We start from the raw sequence: 22,333 nt of genomic DNA, 5'->3' as shown, positions 1-22,333 counted from the left end.
TAAACTGCTCTCACCTGCATTCTTGGGTTTTTTCCTCCTTTGGGAGGAGGAACAACACATTAGCAGCCACCAGGAGACACCTGGAATTGCTGCAGGACGCCTTGCTGCAGACGACTCCCTACCTCCAGCCTCCTGGGCAGGGTGTGGGCAGGACATTTGCCTCCTTCCTTCGGTCTTCCCCTTTCTCACCGCTCTGAGGCCACTGCCTAGCTTCAGGGAGGCAGGACTTAGCAGGGAACGCTGGCGTCCTGTGCCTACAGGTATAGCTGTTCTTGCCTGGAGCATCTGTGTTGGCGGGACATCCTCCTGAGGTCCTGTGGCTACTCTCTTACTGGAATTGGCTCCTTAGGACACAGCAACAGAGCCTCCGTGAAGCATGACGGGGTGGGCAACCCTACCTCTCCACCCTTTCAAGCCCAGGAGGAAGGTGGGGGGCCTGCTCTGTGGAGCCGTAGTTGCTGGCCTGAGAATCCCAGCCTTGCTTCACCTCCCAGCCTGGCTGTTCCCTTCCTGTGGGGCTCTGGGAGTTTCCTTTACCTCTCCTGTCTTTGTTTGCACATTTAATCAAGCTTTTAAACTTAAATGATCACTGTGACCCTTTGTAGTGCAACAGTGTGTGGGTTTTGTGATTCAGAAGGCTGCCTTGGCTGCAAAGCAGGGTCAGGGGTGGGGGGCAGCAGCTGGGGGAGCCACCCCTCCCTGTGACTCCCTCTAACCTGGCAAACCCCAGAGCTTCATCAGGCCTCAAACCCCACTCCTCCCATGCCCTGGGTCGGCAAGAAAACTTGGGGGCGGGGAGCTGGTCGAGGACGGAGTGAAAACGCATAGGCTGACCCTGTCAAGGGAACGTGTACCCTCAAATCCTGACTCCTCCACCCAGGCGCGATCAGGGCTGCTGGATTTGCCTTCCCGAGAAGGTATTTGAAAGCCTTCCTCCTGGGCTTCCAAAAGGGCTCCCGCACTTTACTTTCCTGCTGCCAAAGCAGTCTCTTCAGGTCGGTCCATTTTAGTTTTTAGTCCCCGTTTCCAGGTAGGCGGGTGGCCAGTGTCAGAGCTTCCGGAGTGCGTTTGGGCTTGGCTGGGCCTGCTCTCCCTTGCTGCTTTTCCTCTAGGGCAGGGTCCATGGAGGCACCCTGGGTAGGGAGGGCTCTGGTGGGGGGATGCACTGGCCCCTTCCCCCTTGTCTGACCCTCCCATTTTGTGTTCTCTGCAGCCTGTGATTGCCACCCCGTGGGCGCCGCTGGCAAAACCTGCAACCAAACCACCGGCCAGTGTCCCTGTAAGGACGGCGTGACGGGTATCACCTGCAACCGCTGCGCCAAAGGCTACCAGCAGAGCCGCTCGCCCATTGCCCCCTGCATAAGTATGTGTGGGGCACCAGCTTTTCAAGTCTCTGGCTTTGTGGGGGACAGTGAGCTTTTGAGGATGCTGGTCACTGACGTTCAGTGGGTTCTTTTATTTTTGAGAGGGAGTCTCACTTTGTCGCCCAGGCTGGAGTGCAGTGGCATGATCTCAGCTCACAGCAACCTCTGCTTCCCGGGTTCAAGTGATTCTCCTGCCTCAGCCTCCCGAGTTGCTGGAATTACAGGCGCATGCCTCCATGCCCCGCTTATTTTTGTCTTTTTAATAGAGTATGGGATTTCACCATGCTGGCCAGGCTGGTCTTGAACACCTGACCTCAGGTGATCCGCCCACCTTGGCCTCCCAAAGTGCTGGGATTACAGGCATGAGCCACCGTGCCTGGCCCGTTCAGTGGGTTCTGTGGTCAATGTGCATTCCTGCATTCAAGGCCTCATGCTCATTGAGTCCACGTGGGAGACCCCCCAAGCTCATAGAAGTTCTTACAGAAGCCACTGGGGGCTCAGCAGAGCCAGCCTGTCTGAGGCCGTCTATCTGACAAACACTGGGTCTCCTGTTTCTGGGGGAAAGCAAGCTGCTGTCCTCAGCACTGGCCCCATTCTCACTGTCCACCTGGACCCTGGACCCTGGATCTGGGGTGGGTCCATTCCAGGCGTGCTGCTGTCACTATTGCCGGAATGTCGGCTTTCCCTCTGCCCCTGGTGGGTTCAGAACAGAAAGGACGGACAGCCCAGGGCCTTTGAGAGGAGCTAGGCAGGGCTTCCATGCACCGCACCTGTGGCCCTAATGAAGGATGATAGCAACCCTGAGGAGTTCTGCACAGCTGTTCTCAGGGGCTTGCTAATAGCAAATGACCAGGATCCAAGCCTCGGTAGAGGGGGCTCAGCACCCATCCAGGGCAGAGCAGGTTGAAATGGTTTCACAACAACCTCCAATTGTCAGCCTCACGGTTCGTCAGAATCCTTCTGTCCATCCACATTCTGCAAGGTGAACATTTTTAGACAGCTGGGAGGAAATCTGGGGTTCGGAAAACATGGGGAAACTGAGGTCTTCCTTCTTTAGGGAGTTAGGAGTTCTCAGGTTGCTCAGAAATGGTTAGAACCAACATTTCAAATCCCCAAGTGGAAAGATCAAGCCTAGACATGAGAGCTGGTGTTTCTGAATCAGAGGCTGAACCCTTGGGAACTCTCACTTCCCAGCCTGTGCCTTCTCCCCTCCTCTGGCAAAGGGCGGGCTGATGCCTGGCGAGAGCATTGCTCCCTACCGGGCAACCTGGGGCTCCATCCTGAATTTTCGCGTGCTCTTCCCAAGGGAAGAGCTACAGGTCCCAGACCGTGCCTGGGGGACTCATGCCCTGTTTTGTCCCAGTTTGGGTAGCCACGGGGCCTGCGTGGGCGTCCCAGAGCCAGGCTGACCTCAGGCGCTGAGGTTGGTGGTCACAGTGGCTCTGCGGCCATTGGCTTCGGCTCCATTTGTGGACTTGCGGGATTAGACTGGACCATTCAGGTGTTGCCTCCGGGATGTTTCTGCTGGGACCAGGTGCCTTTTTAGGTCCGGCTTCCTAATAACCCATTGCGACAGAGCACCTATGGGTGGTTGTTGCTAATACAGTTGCCTGAGATCAAGATTTGACCCCACATTGAGGACTGTGTCCCCGACTTGTTCTTCCTAAAGGAGCAGAAGATGCCTCCGGTGCCTCTCACATTTGCCTCCCGGCCTGAGTAGCCCATGTCCCTCCACCAAGCCTCAAATCCTAGCTTGTTTAGCATCTGGGAGTCAGAGTTTTACCGCCAAGAGTCAGATGGTGGCTAGAGTCAGTGGGGTTCGTGGTCACCAGGGGAAGTGAGTCCCTTCCTCTTGGGGACTTCTGGTCCATGGTTTGGCCATGTCCAGAAAGAGGAAGCCAGAGCTTCAGTGCCAGGCTGCTGAACCAATGAACAGTGGGGACTGGATGAACCGCCTCTCCTTTCTTGAGCACAGGGTGGGGTCCGGCAGGTAGTAGGAACCAACTGCTTTTTAAATGTTTATTATTATATATACTTTTTGAGACGGGATAGTGCTCTGTTGCCCAGGCTGCAGTGCAGTGGTGCCATCATAGCTCACTGCAACCTCAAACTCCTGGGCTCCAGGGATCCTCCTGCCTCAGCCTCCTGAGTGGCTGGGACTACAGGTGCGTGCCACCACGCCTGGCTAATTTGTTTTCTTTTTTGTAGAGGCAAAGTCTTGCTTTGTTGGCCAGGCTGGTTGCAAACTCCCGATTTCAAGCCATCCTCCCACCCTGGGCCCCCAACGTGTTGAGATGAGAGATGTGAGCCCCTGCACCTGGCCAAATTGCTGTATTAGATAGAGAATAATCAAAACGAAGCACCAGCTTTTATGAGGCTCTTGGATCTGCACTCGTGGTCCCATGCTGCCCACTAAGAAAATGCCTTAGCACCTGAGAGGTGAGGCCGTAGGAACCTGGGCCGTGCTGCCAACACTTCTCTGCATGTGGGAGAAACCTTTTCCTTTGGGCAGGTTCCCAGCACCTTGTGTGCCGTCCTGCCATGGATCCTTCTCCACCTGCGAGTTGAGCTTAGAGATGAGCAGGGCCCAGGTGGCCACATCACGATGAGGAGAGTGGCCTGGGGAAGCCCCTCTCCCTCCCCCCAGGGGTGGAGCTGAGTTGATGTCAGGCCCGGGGGTGGGGGCAAGGCCAGGCTCTGTGTTGCCGCCTCCCTCCTGCCTTCACGCCCCCCTGCTAGGCGAAAGGAGAAAAACACCACCTGCCCAGGATGCCGCTGTCGGCTTCTGTTCCTCTGACTTTTCTTGAGCCGGGGAGTGGGAAATGGAGGGGAGGGTCCCAGGAAGTTGGGAGGAGTCTGTGCTGGGCTCATTCTAAAGTCAAAAAATCATGTCGTCTTACCTTGTTTTCTCTCCACCACCACCTCCCCTCGCCCCCGTCTTGAACCTCACAAAGAGATCCCCGTAGCGCCGCCGACGACTGCAGCCAGCAGCGTGGAGGAGCCTGAAGGTAAACTGCCCCCTTCGCTTCTAATTTCCCACTTTTGCTGTGTGGCGGGGTGGGTTAACGGGGAAGGGGTGTTCGGAAGCCCAGACTCCTCTAACCGCTATCTGGGGTCTGCTCCGTATGACTGGCACCCCTGGGTTGCACTGAAGAAGCTGGAGCTACAGGACACTGTGTTGTGACTTTCCCTCTGAGAATCAAATGGAGGAGATTTTAATGGTACCTCTCTCCCAAGCCTGGAACCCTAAAAACTGAGCTCCTTCTATTTGTCCACTAGCTGCCCACCAGCCCAACACCTTCCAAGCTGAGGGCCTGTCACTCCTTCCTGGGGCTGCAGAGAAGGAAGGAGCCAGGTGCTGGGGATACAGAAGGAGGCTTGGGTACAGGAGCACAGAAGCAGAATGCAGGGGGCCTGGGAGGTGGGCGTGGGGGAGAATCACATCTTCATTTTCATTCGCCTCCAACTGAAAATTTAGCATTTCCTCCATGGCAAAGAGAGGCCGCAGACCGCAGCATGCGGCCAAGCCTGCACCTTGGTCACCGGCAGAAGTCACAGCGGTTTTCACATCACATTCTAGCTGGTGCAGATATCATAAATATTGTTCATGCTGGTTATTGCTTCTCAAAACGACAGAAGTTACTAGACCCGCTGCTAGATCCTGATTTATAATCGTTAATAAAGAAGCACTCGTGTAACGTAACCATACCATCAATCTGGGTCTTTAAAGATATTTGGGCAGTGGCATTTCAGTATTATTAATTTCCTTTGTAGACCTGTGTATTTTATTTTAGCGTGGAGAAATGTTTTTTGAGGAAGGGTCCACAGGCTTCACCAGTCCTTGACACAAGAAAGGTTGCATAGCTCTGGCTTTGGGCACTCAGAGGGCACAGCCCTGCCGGATGCCCTGCTGAGAGCAGCCCAGGCCTGCACCCACAGTCCTGGTCCTGGGGTCACACAGGGCTTTTGTGTACTGGTCCTTGGGGTAGAAGAGGGCAGAAGGTGACAGTGAGGCACCCCAGCATGGACATTCATGCTCGTGCTGGGGACCCTTTCCCTCCCCCAGAAAGGACTATAAGGAGGTGTGGAGGAGCTTGCAAACCCAGGTGGCCGCCTGAATATTTTAGGATACAGACTGGATTTTGGAGAGTATTGGCAGTGCACTGGAAACTTGAGAGAAGACAGATTCAGCACTTGCACAGGCATGGTCCACAAACAGCCAGCAAACAGGAAGGGACAGAAATGCATTTCAGGGAGTGCCAGAGGCAGCGCTGGGAAAGCCAGAGACAGTTCAGTCTTGCGTTGTTTGCAGAGCCTTCAGGGGCCTTTGGTTGAGCCCCACGCAGGGGAAATGGCGAAGAGAAAGGATTGAAGGAAGCGGCGTGACAGGGAGACTGGTTGACAGAGCTAAAGAAGAAGCTCTCTCTGTCACAGCACATTTCAAAGGAACGTCCTAAATTAGTTCAGCTCTAGGGGAGAGCAGTTTTGAAGGTAGAAGATACTTAAATGGAACTTCGATTCTTGCTCTCCTTGATGTGGCATTCGTCCTTGCCTGAGACTTACCTGGACAAGATCTTAAGGCTGTGCACACTGCAGAGGACTGAGGCTTTTGAGCAGGGGCTGCGTCCACAGCTCATGCAAAAGCAAGACAGACCTTAAAGATCTCTCTCCATCTCCATCTTTGTCTCTCACTCCCCCCATTTCTCTAGTCCTTGTAGCTTGACTCTGGGTTTCTCACAAACCCACAAACCCTTGACTTTTGAGTTTTTCCCTTCCAAGTCAGAAATGGGCAAATGGGGAAAGATGTGGAGGGGGAGGGACGTCATGAGGTTTCTACATAGGCTGCAAGAAGCTGGTATAAAACTTCCGAGGTTCTTGGCTCCGCCAGACAAAAGATTCTGGAGCGGCTGCTTATGAATACTTGCAGCCTCCTCCTTTGAAATGTCTTCTTTGGGTTGTTTAACTTTTCAGACTGCTTGACTTTGTTACTGTTTATTTCCTTTCCTCATTCTGAACCTTTAAAAGTATGGTTTAAACTGAAGCGAGCAGTAAATAAACACCCTTATAAAGTACCTTCCTCAGAGAGAGGCTGAGTGAGCAGGTTGGAAGCCTGTAGCAATGTTTGTAGCTTTGACCAGACCTGCGCTGCCTTGCTCTGGGGGTCCTGGGATGCCCAGGGCGTCTGTCCCAGAGAATGTTCCAGAGAACCGGAACCATCTCTGAGACACAAGTGCTGGACCGTGGGGCCTCCCACCACAGAGAGGCTGGGCGTGCCTTGTCTCAGCGGCTGAGACATTGCAGGCAGGAGGCCAGGAGGGCCCCCCGGGAAGCGGGGCCTGGGAGCTCAGTGCTCCCAAACCTGTCCACTCTTGCTGTGTTTGAACAGGGGAGGCCTCTGTGCGAGGCTGCCCGAGAAAAGCTTGTTTGCTTTTGCCTGCGTACCAGAGGAGAATTAATAAGCTGAGAATTTGTTCTGAAAGCTGATGGACATAACCTTCCCCTGAACTCATCCCCTTGAAGGGCCAGCTCACTCCGGGAATGTTCTTGACCTGTTCGCAGAGCTAGCTGGGAAACCGTCATGGGCCAGGGAGACGAGGAACGTAGTGTCTGGGTGGGGGTCTGGGGCCGGGGAGACCAGGAGGGAAACAAGGAGGAAGGGAGAGAGGGACCACCCACTCAAGAAGGGCATGGTGCCCAAGGCTCCCCCGGCACTTACCTACTTACTGGTTGTAGAGACCTCAGCACTCAAGGATAAAAGAGAGACACCTGCCTTCCCTCCCCCACCCCTTCCCCACCTATCAGCTCAAGGGGAGTTCTTGATTTGCAAATTGTTTGGTTTTGTGGTGGCCACTTGGTTTGGTGGGAGGAGACTGGTGTGGAGCCAGGAGACGTGGGGTTTGCCCTTCACTGATTCTAAGAACTTGGACAATGCAATGGCGTCTCCCTTCTGCCTTCTGGAAGAACGAAGGGGTGGACCCAGTGCTCCACAAGCCCTTCCCTCCCTGGCTGGCTGTGGCAGGAGTGAGCTCCTCCTGCTGGGGTTTCCTCTTCAGAAGTGCCTGCTTGTTCTCGGTCTGCCCCGAGGGTCCACTTGTTCCACATCCCAGGCAGAGGCCTGTGTGTGGGTGGAGGTGCTGGTAAATATTTAGCAACTGCCTGGGGCAGGGGGTGGGGCCAATGTGTAGCATCTGCCACTTCCCTTGGTGTCAATATTCCCTCCCTGGCCGGTTTCTGGCTACCCAATGAGATGTCATTGAATGTGAAATTGGGAGAGGTGCATGATTGGCCCTCAGTGCCTATGGCAGCCAATTCCACCTCACCACTGCCCATGGGCCTTCCAGCAGAAACACAGCAAAGAGGTCCAGAGGCAGGAAAGGCTGCCTTTGCTGGCCTCCTTGGTTTGAGGAATCATAGCTGCCTTTGAGTGGGAGCTGGACCCAGCGCTCTGGGGGTACAGGAGCATGGAGCTGGCCAACTTCTGAGCTCCCTCCATCTCCCGTCAGGGATCCCAGGTTCTCTCTCCCAACCCTGTCTTCTGGAGGTGCTCGGGGCCTTACCTGGTGCCTTTGGCTAACTGCCTCAGCAGTCCCAGCCTGGGGTGGGTGTGGCTGCCAAGGGCAATTGTGCATATTACCTTGATGGTAGTCTGAAGGGAAAACACCGCAGAGCCTGGCAGCCAAACTGCTCTGAGACGCTCCGCACTCAGGTGCTACCAGGCCTGTGTGGTGGGGGTGGGGGTTACTTCTCCTGTACCCTTAGAGAAGTCACATCCGGTGGCCTCTTCATGGAAGGAAGTTGGGTTTATATAGACCTGCAACCTAGATAAGCATGGATTCTCTTGTTTAGGCTTTTGTTTACCAGGATAGGGAATCAGCTGGGTGAATACAGGAAAATGAGCTGATGGGACTTGAATGCGGTATTGACAAGGGATTGTGGGGAGGGAGAAAAGGGCACTAAAATGGGAGGCCGAGACCTGAGGGCTGCTTGATCCCTCTCTCGGATTCTTCGTCTGTGAAATGGGGTAATCGCAACCCTGCCACTAGGGCTGTTGTAAGGATTGAATGGGATGATCTCAGTAAAGCCTGTGACTCAGTGGAGGGCCTGTTCAAAGGGCTCAATTAAAAAAACAAATTGACATGAAAAATACAAGTGCCACGGTATAATGAGGGGTTGAGCCAGCTTCTCCATCCAGAAAGGTGGGACTGGGGTGGGAGTTGCTGGCGTGAGGACAGGTATGGAGAGTCAGCTTGATTGGCTTTTGAAGACCTCAGGGAAGTCACAAGTTGGACTGCCCAAGGCAGGGAGCAACTGAGGGAGCTGCATGGTGGGCTTGTCAGAGCCTTCCAGCAGCTCATGGTAGAGCCTGAACCAAGCAGAGAGGTAAGAACTAGAAACCAGTTAAAGGTCAAGAGCTTGACTTCATGATAGCCAAAAGGTGGAAACAGCCTACCTGTCCATCATCAGATGAACAGATACACAGCATGTGGTATATCTATACAGGGACTATTTAGCCATAAGAAGAAATGAATGGCCAGGTGCGGTGGCTCACGCCCATAATCCCACCACTTTGGGAGGCTCAAGGCGGATGGATTGCTTGAGCCCAGGAGTTTGAGACCAGCCTGGGCAAAAAGTGAAACCTCATCTCTCCATTAAAAAAAAAAAAAAAAAAAAAGGCAGGCATGGTGATGCACGCCTATAGTTCCAGCTACTCAGGAGGCTGAGGTGGGAAGATCACCTGAGCCCAGGAGGTTGAGGCTGCAGTGAGCCGTGATTGCACCACTGCACTCCAGCCTGGGTGACAGATCAAGGCCATGTCTCAAGAAAAAAAAATGAAGTTCTGACATGTGCTACAACACAGAAGAACCTTGAAAACATCATGCTGATTGAAATAAGCCAGACCCAAAGGCTATATATCATGATTCTGTGTATCTGAAATGTTCAGCATAAGCAAATCCAGAGACAGAAAGCAGATTAGGGGTTGCTAGGGACTGGGGAGCAGCTGTTTAATAGGTACAGGTTTTCCTTTTTGGGTGATGAAAAAGTTCTGGAACTTGATAGTGGTGATGAGTTGTACAGTGTTGTGAATGGACTTAATGCTATTGAATTGTACACTTAAAAATGCTAAATCTGGCTGGGTGCGGTGGCTCACACCTGTAATCCCAGCACTATGGGAAACCAAGCTGGACGGATCACCTGAGATCAGGAATTCGAGACCAGTCTGACCAACACGGTGAAACTCCATCTCTACTAAAAATATAAGATTAGCTGGGTGTGGTGGCGCACGCCTGTAATCCCAGCTACTTGGGAGGCTGAGGCAGGAGAATTGCTTGAACCAGGGAGGTGGAGGTTGCAGTGAGCTGAGATCACACCATTGGACTCCAGCCTGGGCAACGAGTAAAACTCCATCTCAAAAAAAAAAAAAAAAAAGTGCTAATCTTATGTATATTTTGCCACAATTAAAAAAAAAAAAAAAAAAAATCAAGTGCTTTGGATCAGAGTCCAAGGGTAAAGTGAGTCTGATTTGTCTGGGGCTGGAGTGAGTGTCCTGGAGACAAGGCACTGGAGCATAGGCAGCAAGGGGGGACATGCTTGCCTTCCTGTCGCCTCACTCACTGGGAACCTTTGGAGGGGATGGCGGAAGTCCTCTGTTGTCTTCTAGCCCTTTAGCTGTGGGTACATGGCTTCAAGTTCTGGCTGCACAGCCTGAGCCTCTCTCCCCTTTTGGAAGCATCTGAGAAGGATCTGGTTCCTTGAGTCCCAGGTAGGGAGGCTTCAGGGCTCTCGGTATAGCAGAAAGGGAGCTGTGGGGTCCACAGATAAGACCCCTGGTAGGAGCAGGGATCACTGGCTGTGCAGACAGCCCAGGCCACTGGTAAAGAGGCCCAGTAATTGACCAAGGCACTGGTTTCAAAGGGTGGTATGAAATGGGATGTTAGGCTGTCCTGGGTTAGCCATTTAGATAAATGACCAGTGAAGTCATTAACACACCATCAGATTAGTATTATCCTGAGAGAAGACTGGACCAGGCCCAGAATAAAAGATAAATGGATTCTGGCTCAGGGAAGGAGGAGACAGCATTTATATACATAAGATGCTTGCTCTGTGGTAGGTACTGTTCCAAATGCTCTGTATTATTAACTGTTTAATCATCTCTTCCACCCATGGAGCTAGGTATTGTCATCTCCCCCATTTTATAGAGGGGCAAACTGAGGCACAGAGAGATTGGTGAGCCCTAGCAGGCAGCATCACTGCGATTCTGGCTGTGGTTGCCCTGACGCAGAGTCTGTGAGTGGTGTTGGCCACCATGCCATTCTCTCAGAAGTTACGTTTTTTTTTTGTTTTTTGAGACGACGTTTCGCTCTTTCACCCAGGGTGGAGTGCAGTGGCACAATCTCAGTTCACTGCAACCCCTGCCTTCTGGTTTCAAGCAATTCTCCTGCCTCAGCTTCCTGAGTAGCTGGGATTACAGGCATACGCCACCACGCCTGGCTAATTTTTGTATTTTTAGTAGAGACGGGGTTTCACCGTGTTGGCCAGGCTGGTTTCGAACTCCTGACCTCATGATCTGCCTGCCTCAGCCTCTCAAAGTGCTGGGATTACAGGGGTGAGTCACCGTGTCCAGCCAAAGTTACGCTGTTTGGTCAATTTTAGATAACAACAACAAATCCTATGTGGTAACATCCTGCTAGGAAAGAAGACAAACTCAAGTATCCACTGAGGGGTGACCTGAAACCAAAGAGACGTGGAGGGGCAGCCAGTCAAAAGCCCCTGCTTTTTACAGGTGCCAACTAAAGGGGTTCTGGTGAGTGTGGTTGGTTGGCGCTTGGAACTGGGATGACCAGCCTTACAGGTGGTGAGCACTAGAGAACAGTTAACAGAGCTCCGACCCTGGGGTCACAAGGTAGCCAGGGTGAGACTGGCCAGGCAAATCAGCTAATCCCAGAATGGGTGAACATAAACCCAAAGCCTCCACCAGCGAAGAATCAGCCGAAGGTTGTTAGAACTAAGAGAATTCTGCAAGGAGCCATTAAAAATGAACCTACAAAGGTCAGCGTGGCCTGTAGTAAGTCCTCAGTGAATGCATGTCAATTTTATGATAATGGAAACAGTCTCAACTAGAAAACCAGTAAAAATATGAAACAAATGTAGCAATAAAGTACAGAATGTCTATAAAGAAAAGAACATGACTTTTCCAAGGAACACTAAAGAACACAAGAAAAGCAGAGTCTTGCTACGTTCTGGGAAGGCAAGACCCAAAATTGTAAAGCTGTCAGTTCTCCTAGAAATAATCTGCATATTAGCATAATTCTGGTCAAAATCCCAATTACATGAAACACGATTCCTAAATTCAGCCAGAAAAATAAATGGGTGAGAATTGCCAATAATTTTTTAAAAAGAAGATTAATGGAGGGTGATTTGCCCTACCAGATATTGAAAGATATTGTAAACAGGATTATTTAAATGATTGTAGTACTGGTGTAGGAATAGAGATCACTAATGCTGAATAGAAAGTCTAGAAACAGGCCAGGTGCAGTGGCTCACACCTGTAATCCCAGCACTTTGGGAGGCAGAGGTAGGCAGATCACTTGAGGCCAGGAGTTCGAGACCAGCCTGGCCAAAATCGTGAAACCCCATCTCTACAAAAAATACAAAAATGAACTGGACGTGGTTTTTTGGTGTGCGCCTGTAGTCCCAGCTGTTTGGGAGGCTGAGGCACGAGCATCACTTGAAGCTGGGAAGCGGAGGTTGCAGTGAGCCGAGATCATGCCACTGCACTTCAGCCTGGGCAACAGAGCAAGACTGTGTCTAGAAAAATAAAGCCTAGAAACATACTCAAATGTAGATATAAGAACTTAGCTGGCCGGGCGCGGTGGCTCAAGCCTGTAATCCCAGCACTTTGGGAGGCCGAGACGGGTGGATCACGAGGTCAGGAGATCGAGACTATCCTGGCTAACACGGTGAAACCCCGTCTCTACTAAAAAATACAAAAAACTAGCCGGGCGTGGTGGCGGGCGCCCACTAAAAAATACAAAAAACTAGCCGGGCGTGGTGGCGGGCGCCTGTAGTCCCAGCTACTCGGGAGGCTGAGGCAGGAGAATGGCGTGAACCTGGGAGGCGGAGCTTGCAGTGAGCTGAAGTGAGCTGAGATCTGGCCACTGCACTCCAGCCCGGGCGGCAGAGCAAGACTCTATCTCAAAAAAAAAAAAAAAACACTTAGCATATGGTAAAGCTGTGACTGTGAGTGTGGAAAAGGATGAATTGATCAGTAAATTGTCCTGGGAAAACTGGCTATTTATTTTACAATAATAACAAAATATGCTGTATATCACCAATGGATTAAAGATTTATATACTTTCAATATATAAGTCCTTAAATGTTCTAGAATAACATACATAGGAATATCAATGTAATATTGATGTGAGGAAAACCTTTTAGACATGATACAAATGTCAAAAAGCATAAAAGGAAAGATTTTGAATAAATAATAAGTGGAACAGGGCGTGGCGGCTCACGCCTGTAGTCCCAGCACTTTGGGAGGCTGAGGCGGGCGGATCATCTGAGGTGGGAAGTTCGAGACCGGCCTGACCAACATAGTGGAACCCCGGCTCTACTAAAACTACAAAATTAGCCAGGCGTGGTGGTGCATGCCTGTAATCCCAGTTACTCGGGAGGCTGAGGCAGGAGAAACGCTTGAACCTGGGAGGCGGAGGTTGCGGTGAGCCGAGATCGTGCCATTGCACTCCAGCCTGGGCAACAAGAGTGAAACTCTGTCTCAAAAAATAATAAGTGGAAAACTTCCGTATCTCAGATATCTCTATGTGCAAAATAAAAGGCAAACTAGAAGGTTAGATAAATATCTGTGACATGGTTGACCAAAGATAATATCCTTGGTAATAAAGAACTTTCACAATTCAATAAGAGATCCTAATACGTAATCGGGTTAAAAAAGCGAACTAGAAATTTAGAGAATTTGTACAAATGGTGATAAACATAGGAAGCATTAAACTTACTAGTAATAAATAAATAGCACTAACAAGAATACTCTTTTAAAAGCTTATTAGGGATGGAGCATGGTGGCTCATGCCTGTGATCCCAGCACTTTGGGAGGCCAAGGGGGGAGGATCACTTGAGCCCAGAAGTTCAAGACCAGTCTGGGCAACAAGACCTTGTCTCTACTAAAAATAAAAAAGCCAGGGGTGCTGGCACACGCCTGTAGTCCCAGCTATCACGCCACTGCACTGCAGCGTGAGTGACAGAGTGAGACCGTGTCTAAAAAAAAAAAAAAAAAAAAATCTAGAGATTAGAGTGACACTGTTTGGAAAATAAAAAGTAATTATTCTCTGTGTTGAAAAGGGTTGGGGAAGCAGGTACTCACCTACTCTGGTGGTGGGAGGGTAACCTGGTGGCACTTGTATGATGGGTAATTTGGCATTGTGTATCCAAAGGTATCCGTGACCCCCTCAGTTCAATTCTAGGAATTTAGCCAAAGGAAATAGCGATGTGTGCCAAAATTTAGCTAGAGATGAATATTGCAGCATTGCTTATAATAACAAAAGAGAAACACAACCTACGTGTCTTTGAGTAGAGCTTGAGTTACTCGGCAATGGGATAGCCATATAATGATGTGGGAAGAATGTCTAAATTGGAAGATAAAATATTGGCCGGGTGCGGTGGCTCACACCTGTAATCGCAGCACTTTGGGAGGCCGAGGCGGGCGGATCATGAGGTCAGGAGATCGAGACCATCCTGGCTAACATGGTGAAACCCCGTCTCTGCTAAAAATACAAAAAATGAGCCGGGCGTGGTGGTGGGTGCCTGTAGTCCCAGCTACTCTGGAGGCTGAGGCAGGAGAATGGCGTGAACCCGGGAGGCAGAGCTTGCAATGAGCCGAGATCGCACCACTGCACCAGCCTGGGTGACAGAGCGAGACTCCGTCTCAAACAACAACATACATACATACATATATGTGTATATATATATATACACACATATATACATATATATATATACACACACACACACACAGTACCAGGTGAGCCATCGTGCCCGGCCTCTGCTAAAATACTTTTAAAGAGGTTTAGACATTATGACATTTCAGCTCTCAATATTTTAGAATACACCTCTAAAAACTGAGAACATCTCAATGTCATTATTGTACCTAACAAAATTAACAATGCGTTTCTTAATATCATTTGATACATAGTCCATAGTCAACATTTCTTGGTTCTCCCCCAAATGTCTCCTGACGGCTGTTTTGCTCACTGGTTTAATTATTAAAACATTATGCGGCTGAGCGCGGTGGCTCACGCCTGTAATCCCAGCACTTTGGGAGACTGAGGCAGGCGGATCACCTGAGGTCAGGAGTTTGAGACCAACCTTACCAGCATGGAGAAACCCCATCGCTAGTAAAAATACAAAATTAGCTGGGCGTGGTGGTGCATGCCTGTAACCCCAGCTCTTCGGGAGGCTGAGGCAGGAGAATCACTTGAAGCTGGGAGGTGGAGGTTGCAGTGAGCCAAGATGGCGCCCTTGCACTCCAACCTGGGCAAGAGAGTGAAACTCCGACTAAAAAAAAAAAAATTTTTATGCGGTTTGGGTGCGGTGGCTCATGCCTGTAATCCTAGCACTTTGGGAGGCTGAGGTGGGTGGATCACCGGAGGTCAGGAGTTCGAGACCAGCCAGGCCAACATAGTGAAACCCCGTCTCTACTAAAAATACAAAAATTAGCTGGGCATGGTGGCAGGCACCTGTAATCCTAGCTACTTGGGAGGCTGAGGTAGGAGAATCGCTTGAACCCGGGAGGCGGAGGTTGCAGTGAGCCGAGATCGTGCCATTGCACTCCAGCCTGGGCAATAGAGTGAGACTCTGTCTCAAAAAAAAAAAAAAACAGTATGCAGTGTTGTGATATATGAAGTACTCTATTTAGAAATGCATCTGGGTGCCATTCCTGGGCTGCTTTTGAGGATGCAAAGTGGCATGTAAGATGGAAAGTATTCTCCGTGTGGTACATGCTGTCACTGTTAATGTCACCTACCCTTAAAAAAGAGGCACTGCCACGTCCAGTCCTGTGGCTTCGTGGGATGTGAGCAGTGGGGTCAGAAGGTGTGGAAACGGAAAGACATTCAACAATTATTTAAGGTGTTTAAACCGTGGGATTCTCAGTCTCGCACTGTTGACCTGGGGGCTGGAGATCTCTTTGAGGTGGCGGCTGCCCTGTGTACTGTAGGATATAAAGCAGCACCCCTGGCCTCTTCGTACTGGATGCCAACACCTGCCCTCTGGCCAGTTGTGATACTTAAGTGTCCCTTGGGGGACAGAAGAGCCTCTGGCTAAGAACCACTAGGTCAAACCCAGATTTTCTGACATCAGCCCAGGTTCCCAGAACTCTGGTCCAGGAAAGAAAGGCAGAGCCCAAGCCAAGGGGCCATGGGACTCTTCTGGTGCGGGGGACCTGCTCACTGCCCCCCACCTTGAGATCAGACAGCCCATATGTATTAGGTCAGACTCTGCGGAATTGCCGCTGTATATGACCATTTGAGATCCACAAAAATGGCAGTTTCCTAGGGTGCAGCTTAACATTTACTTCCCCTTGGCCAGGAGAACCTGCTTCTGAGCGGCCTGTGCAAGTCAGTTTCCCCTCTCTTCTTTCTCACTCTCTGCTGTCCGTCTCCCTCAATCTCTCTCCTACACCCCCCACCTTCCTCATTCCCTCACTTTCCCTGGCCTCTTCCCCACCCCGTCCCTTTCCTCTCTTTTCCCTTTTGGGACCTGCACAAAGGGCCAGGGCAGAGGTCAGGCTGGGGGTGAGCAGGGCCAGGCGAGCTCTACCACCCCCTACCCTTCCGCCCTGGGCCTCCATCACCCCAAGGAACACAAAGAAGCCATTTGCATGGTGGGTTTCAGGACCCCCATTGTTCCCCTGTCTCTGGGCCTTTGCAGGTGGAGCTGCCACCAGTCTTGAGGAAGATAAAGGGATGAGCCGGGAGGCCAGAGGAGCAAGTGGGGGCGGAATATTCAGCCCTTCTTGGGAGCACTTCCCACTGGGGGATCAAGGAGCATGGCCGATGGGAACGGGACAAGTGACAGGTGTCAGGGGGAGAGAGAGGATGGGAGTCCTTGGGACCTACCTCCGTGTCACACAGCTGTCACAGTGACCTTGCTGGCAGAGGCTGGCAGGGGTGGGGCAGTGCAGGCTGTGGAGCTAGGCTGAGGCAGGGATGGATGCAGAGACCCAGGTGGCCCAGGCTCAGAGCTCGGCCTGAAACCCCTTGCAGAGTCCTGTAGAGGTCCTGGGCTGTGGTGGGAGGGGACTTGTAGCAATTGGGTCACACCTGGCCTGAGGCCCTCAGCGTACAGTCTCTCCTGCCCCTAACCTCCGCAGCCACTGAACTGGGGTGAGTAAAGCCCCCCAGTAAAGCCCCAGGGGGTTGGAAAGGACCCACAGTGGTCCGTCTAATTACTTAAATACCCTGCCAGATCTAAAACCACTCCAGACTTAAATAATAACCATCACTGCAATCCTTTACTGGAGATCATGGGTTTTGAGTATTTCACCCCACTCTAGTTAAAGCATTCGGCAAGCCATTTGGTAGTTCTGGACCCAGCCTTCTCCGTGAAATGAAAGAGTTGGGCTAAAGGATAAATTTGGCCCCTTCCCAGCTCAAAATCACTGGGGCCTGGGAAGGCCTGGTTTGGAGGCCACTGTGGCCACCAGACCCTATCCACTGTCCTCCCCTGTTCTGTCAGCAGCTGGGCAGGGCCTGGGGTGCGGAGCCAGCCTCGTGTTCTCAGACACAGCACCTGGGCAGTGGTGGGGGTGCCTCGGAGGTTCTTTCAGGGCTATGTTGAAATTATGGGGAATTTGGACCAAGGAGGGTGCTCAACCCTACGGGAGGAAAGAAAAGAGGAGAATGGATTGGTGGGGACATTGTTTAGCCAGTTGCCAGGCAGCCTTGCTCTTGTGGAGATAGACTTTCAGAGTTGGAAGGACCAGCACAGTAGTGGTGTGACCAGGAGACTACCGGCTGCCTCCTGTGGCTGGTGTGATTATGCTCTGGCCGTCCCCAGCCCCACCTCCTGCTGAGCAGGACTTTCCTCTCGCAGCTCTCTGCCTCTGCTCCTAAAGCTGTTTGTGTGGCCACATGATACAAGTCTCCTGCCTCTGCCCTGGAGCATGGCTCATGGGACTTGTCTTTTCCATCCAGGGCAGGGCTTCAGGCTTCAGTAAGGGCAGTGGATTGGTGTCTAGGAGGGAGGCGGCCAGCGGGGCGTTGCCCTTCCCCATTCCTTTCTCCAGAGAGGTCAGTGCCTTCCTAAGGTAGATTGTGACAGGTGTCATTTGCACAGTTTTGTGGTCTCTGCTCGAGAGTAGTACAATGTATTGTGGGATTAAGGAAAGGAGAAATCCTTCTGTTTGCAGAGATCAGGAATGAAGCAGGGGTCTGAAATTATTTTGCACAGAGAGGCATGTGAAGCTTGGTGGTGTGTGGAGCTGGCTCGCACCTGCTCACACTGGCTCGCGAGGGCCGACTATGCATCTCTTCCCAATTCTGCGTTCTGGGTGTCCTGCTGGGAGTTTGAAATTGGCCACGGTGGGAATATTTACACTTCGGAAGCTGACAAATGGTAAAATCAAAGCACATTTTTTTAAGTTCCCCAGAGAGCCAGTTGTTAGACATTCCTCAGCATAGCATTGTCAAAAAGGCATCCTGAGAGTGAAATTCAGGATCTTAATATCAGAAGGAGCCTAGAGATAGGTCATTTGATGGGCCTGCATATCTCACACACGGGGAGACTGAGGCCCAGAGGAGGACAGTGGCTTGTTTTAGGTCATGCAGTGAGTCAATGGCAGAACCAGTGTTGCCACTTTACCATGGTCCTTCAAGCAGACCATCCTTTTAAGCAGGAAGCTATGGAGTGACACAGAGGCTTAGAAAAACTTCCTTCTCCAGAAGAGGGATTAGAAATTCATGGCATGGGCCAGGCGCAGTGGCTCACACCTGGAATCCCAGCACTTTGGAAGGCCGAGGTGGGCAGATCACCTGAGGTCAGGAGTTCGAGACCAGCCTGGCCGACATGGCGAAACCCTGTCTCTACTAATAATAAAAAAAATGAGCCGGGCGTGGTGGAGGGCACCTGTAGTCCCAGCTACTTGGGAGGCTGAGGCATGAGAAACACTTGAACCCAGGAGGTGGAGGTTGCAGTGAGCTGAGATCACGCCACTGCACTCCAGCCTGGATGACAGAGCAAGACTCTGTCAAAAAAAAAAAAGCATTAAAAAAAAAAAAAAAAAAAAAAAAAAAAGAAAGAAAAGAAATTCATGGAAGGGGAAATAGGTTTTAGAGAAGACTGCTTCAAGATTTTCTTCAGGCTGAAGCTGCCCTAGGCATCTACCAGCATCCCTCTTCCCCTCCACTAGTCTCCTGGACCAGCCTTCCTTCTGTCCTAGGAGGCCACCTCCTTCAGCCCAAGGATTAGGAAATTGCACTTCAGCATCTAAAATCTTCCCATGGTCCAAGGTATCTTCAGAGTAGCTTCCATCTTCACCAGACAGAGAAGCCTCCAAGAAGGTGGTAACCTTTTGGAATTGTCCTGGACTTACCCCTTCCCTCTTCTTCTTTGAGGCTAGTTGATGGCTGTGGGTGGGATGCCAGCCATCCACCCAGGTTATCGGGGCCCTGCTGTCTTTGGCTTTAATTCTCTCCAGAACCTCAGGGGGCTCAAGACAGGGATTCTTGTGTGGGTGATTTATGGAGGGGGTGCTTTCAGGAGAAACCAGTAAAGGCATGAGGGAAGCAGGAGAGTGCAGGGGAAGAAACTGGGAAACAAGGCTGCAGTGGAAGTCTAGCCTCAGCCTGATCCCACGGGAGCTCGGGAATCATATCCAAGAAGTTGTCATACTTACAGGCAAAAGGGCTGGGTAGTGATTCCTGCCCAAGTCAGACAGCCATTGGCTATGGACTGTGCCCTAAGGAAGGGCACATGTAACCTCCCAGATCTCTCCAGGGAAAGCAGTGTCCATCCGTCAAGGGCAAACATTCAGAGAAGGGTGCAAATGTGAGCTGTGTGCAGCTGGGTGCATAGGCCCAGTTAAGGGGCTCTGGGCGGGGCACCAGCCACCTTTGCTATACTTGGTAAGTGATTTGGTGGGAAAGGAAGTTTTACTGGAATCTGGGGACCATCTGTGGATTTCTGTTTTGTCCACTCTCCAAGAGCCCTACACTGTAGAAAAACCTGGTGGTTATTCTCTGAGGTCCCGTGTCCTCCCTCCTGTGTCCAGCTGGTCTCAGTAATGACAGTCTCACTGATACCTCTCGCATCTCTTCTCTAGAAGACCAGAGAGCAAGGGGAACTGGAGCGAGAGAATCACAGCGCAGGAGTTCAGGCTTGGCCGTGGATCCTACAGATCCCTGAGTACTGTATCTGACCTTTCGCTGGGAAGGTCACATGTAGACCTCCCAGAGAAACTTCCAAAACAGTTCCGACGGACAAAGGACTAACTAGCTTTCACCTACAAGGGAGGCCATATGTGTGGGAGGCACCATTGAGCTCTGTTCCTGGTACTCACAAGTACCAGCTCCTGTTAGAAGGTGGGGAACAGTGACCTGGGTCCCTTGGGACAGGACAACAGGCAATAGCACCATGGCTGCACCCACTATTGTCCTAATTCAGACTCTTTCTCTACTTCTCACAACCCTGTATTCGTCAGGGAAGGTTATGTGCTGTAACAAACAGCTCAGATAGTATAGTCCATCTGTTTCTTTTTTTTTCTTTCTTTTTGAGATGGTGTTTCGCTCTTGTCGCCCAAGCTGGAGTGCAGTGGCACAATCTCGGCTGACTGCAACTTCCATCTCCTGGGTTCAAGCAATTCTCCTGCCTTAGCCTCCCAAGTAGCTGGGATTACAGGCATGCACCACCACGCCCAGCTAATTTTTGTATTTTTAGTAGAGACTGGGTTTCAACATGTTGGCCAGGCTGGTCTTGAACTCCTGACCTCAAATGATCCACCCACCTTGGCCTCACACCTCGGGATTACAGGGATGAGCCACTGCACCCAGCCCTGCTATTTCTTACTTATACGACAGTCCATCACAGCCGTGGATGGTGGCTCCCTTTCAAGCAGTGAGTGTCAGGGGCTCAGGCCCCTTTTATCACATGGCTCTGCCATCTTCTAGGGCCTGTCATTGTGGGTTTCTCTGCATCCAGCCACAGTCAGGGAAAGAGAACATTGGGAACTCTTGGGAAACCTATGGGCTGGGCTTGAAAATGTTGAGGATCACTTATACATGTGTCCCATTGGCCAAGACTCAAGTCACATGGCCACCCCAACTACAAGGGGATTGCTGGGTAATGTAGTCTGTATGCCTGGTTGGGGGTCGGGGAATGGAGTAGTGTTTGGTAACCACATACAGTCTTCACTGTAGATCTTTTTTGATCACTCTGCTGACTTCAGGGACATCTGCGGCCACCTGTCATCATGGTGTTGCCATTTTGGCATCAGGAAGTGGTGGTGAGCTTTGAGGAGCTTTGTGTGTGTTTGTAGGAAGTCGTTTAGCCCAGTCTTAGCCCCAGGGTGTATATTTTGCCCGACAGCTGCCTAGGTTTGGGGTGTAGGCAAGCTAAGCAAAGGCAACATCGGGTTCCCAGGCATGACCTCATTGGCACTGGCTTAACCAGCCAAGCTAACCGGCCGGGTGAATGCTACAGGACTACAAGCATTCTTCTTTCATGACCTTCCCAGGGAGCCCCGCTCAGCTCAGCTGAACCACCCTTTAGTGTTGACAGCAGTTCCAGTCTGTGTCCACTGTTGGCTCTCGCTGGAGAAGCCTATAGAGAGCCAACTGGTTCCCTATTGGGACAGCTTTGTTTTCCCTGCTGAACACAAAATCTCCTGTTCACTGGGAGAGCTGACAAGGAGACCCCATGGGGCTGGCCTGGCGGGAGCAGATACCAGTGAATGCAGCGCCCGAATGGCTTCAGCTTATTAAAGGCGAATGAATACACAGGATAACTCTGCCCGCCGAGTGGGAGATAGAATGGAGGGCACAGAGCTGTTACAGCGGATTAGCGGCTGCAGACGGATGGAGGCAGGTGCAGTCTTTTCTGCAATTTGGAAGGGTTTATGAAATACTGATCCTGTGCTCTATAAATCCTTCCCTTGACCTCATCTGGGCTACAGGCTGAAAATGGGGGATTTCTTGTTCAGCCAGGCTTGATAGTGGCTTTTAGTATTTTCCCTGCTCCCTGCCAACTCCTAGAATTCCCTGGGAATTTTGATCAGAGGATTTATGCATGTGTCCATTTATTCATTTTCTCTTCATTAATTCATCGCTCACACATTTACCAGCAGCCTGTGCTAGCTGCTGGGGTTACAGAGCTGAGTAGGACGTGGAGTTTTATCCTCAAGGGACTGGTTTACTGTGTGAGAAAGACACAGAAATAGAACATTCTAATTCAGATTGTTAATTGTTAACTAAATCCACATGTCAGCAGATACCAACATAACCTTCTGTGGGCCTGAGCCGGTGGCGGGTGTCACTAAGAGACTGCGAAGTCTTTTGCGGCCCAAGTGAATGAAGCCTTAAGTCCGATAAGGTGTCTTGTCGCCCCTCTGGATGGGCTGCTGTTTTTGTAACGGCACAGATGGCAGATAATAGAGGATGATACTCAGGACCGGTGGCATAGCTGGAAATTTGAGTTTCTCTAGCAAAAAACTCTAGGAAGTTCATCTTATGAGGCAGAATTTGCATCTTGAAGAAGGTGTGGGAGGCTGCTGGCAGGTGTTTCTCTGGCTCAGATGCAGATTTGATCTCTCTGTCTTTCCCTCGTAGAGATGGGAACTCCCTGGGTCAGACACCCCTCATCCAGGGACGTAGTTCATTTTAGCAGGCAGAAATCTCTGTGTTCTCCTCCTGGGTTTACAGAGCTCATCTCTGCTCCAAGAGTTCTGAACTTATTGTGTGGCTCAA

The 22,333-nt window shown here is 51.1% G+C and overlaps 1 protein-coding gene across 2 annotated transcripts in view; it reads left to right on the top strand.

Moving 5' to 3' along the window:
- NTN1 (netrin 1) overlaps positions 1-22,333 on the top strand; it is a 238,902-nt gene that overhangs the window by 177,350 nt on the left and 39,219 nt on the right. For both annotated transcript variants that reach the window (XM_017849238.1, XM_017849239.1), the window contains exons 4-5: positions 1,214-1,363; positions 4,319-4,372. In XM_017849238.1, the coding sequence (XP_017704727.1) occupies positions 1,214-1,363; positions 4,319-4,372 (204 nt within the window). The remainder of the gene's footprint in view (positions 1-1,213; positions 1,364-4,318; positions 4,373-22,333) is intronic.

Source organism: Rhinopithecus bieti, unplaced genomic scaffold, assembly GCF_001698545.2.
Source record: "Rhinopithecus bieti isolate Rb0 unplaced genomic scaffold, ASM169854v2 scaffold_31527, whole genome shotgun sequence".
NCBI lineage: Eukaryota > Metazoa > Chordata > Mammalia > Primates > Cercopithecidae > Rhinopithecus > Rhinopithecus bieti.
The sequence above is the reverse complement of the archived record's forward strand: the minus strand, read 5'-3'. Positions and strand labels throughout refer to the sequence as shown.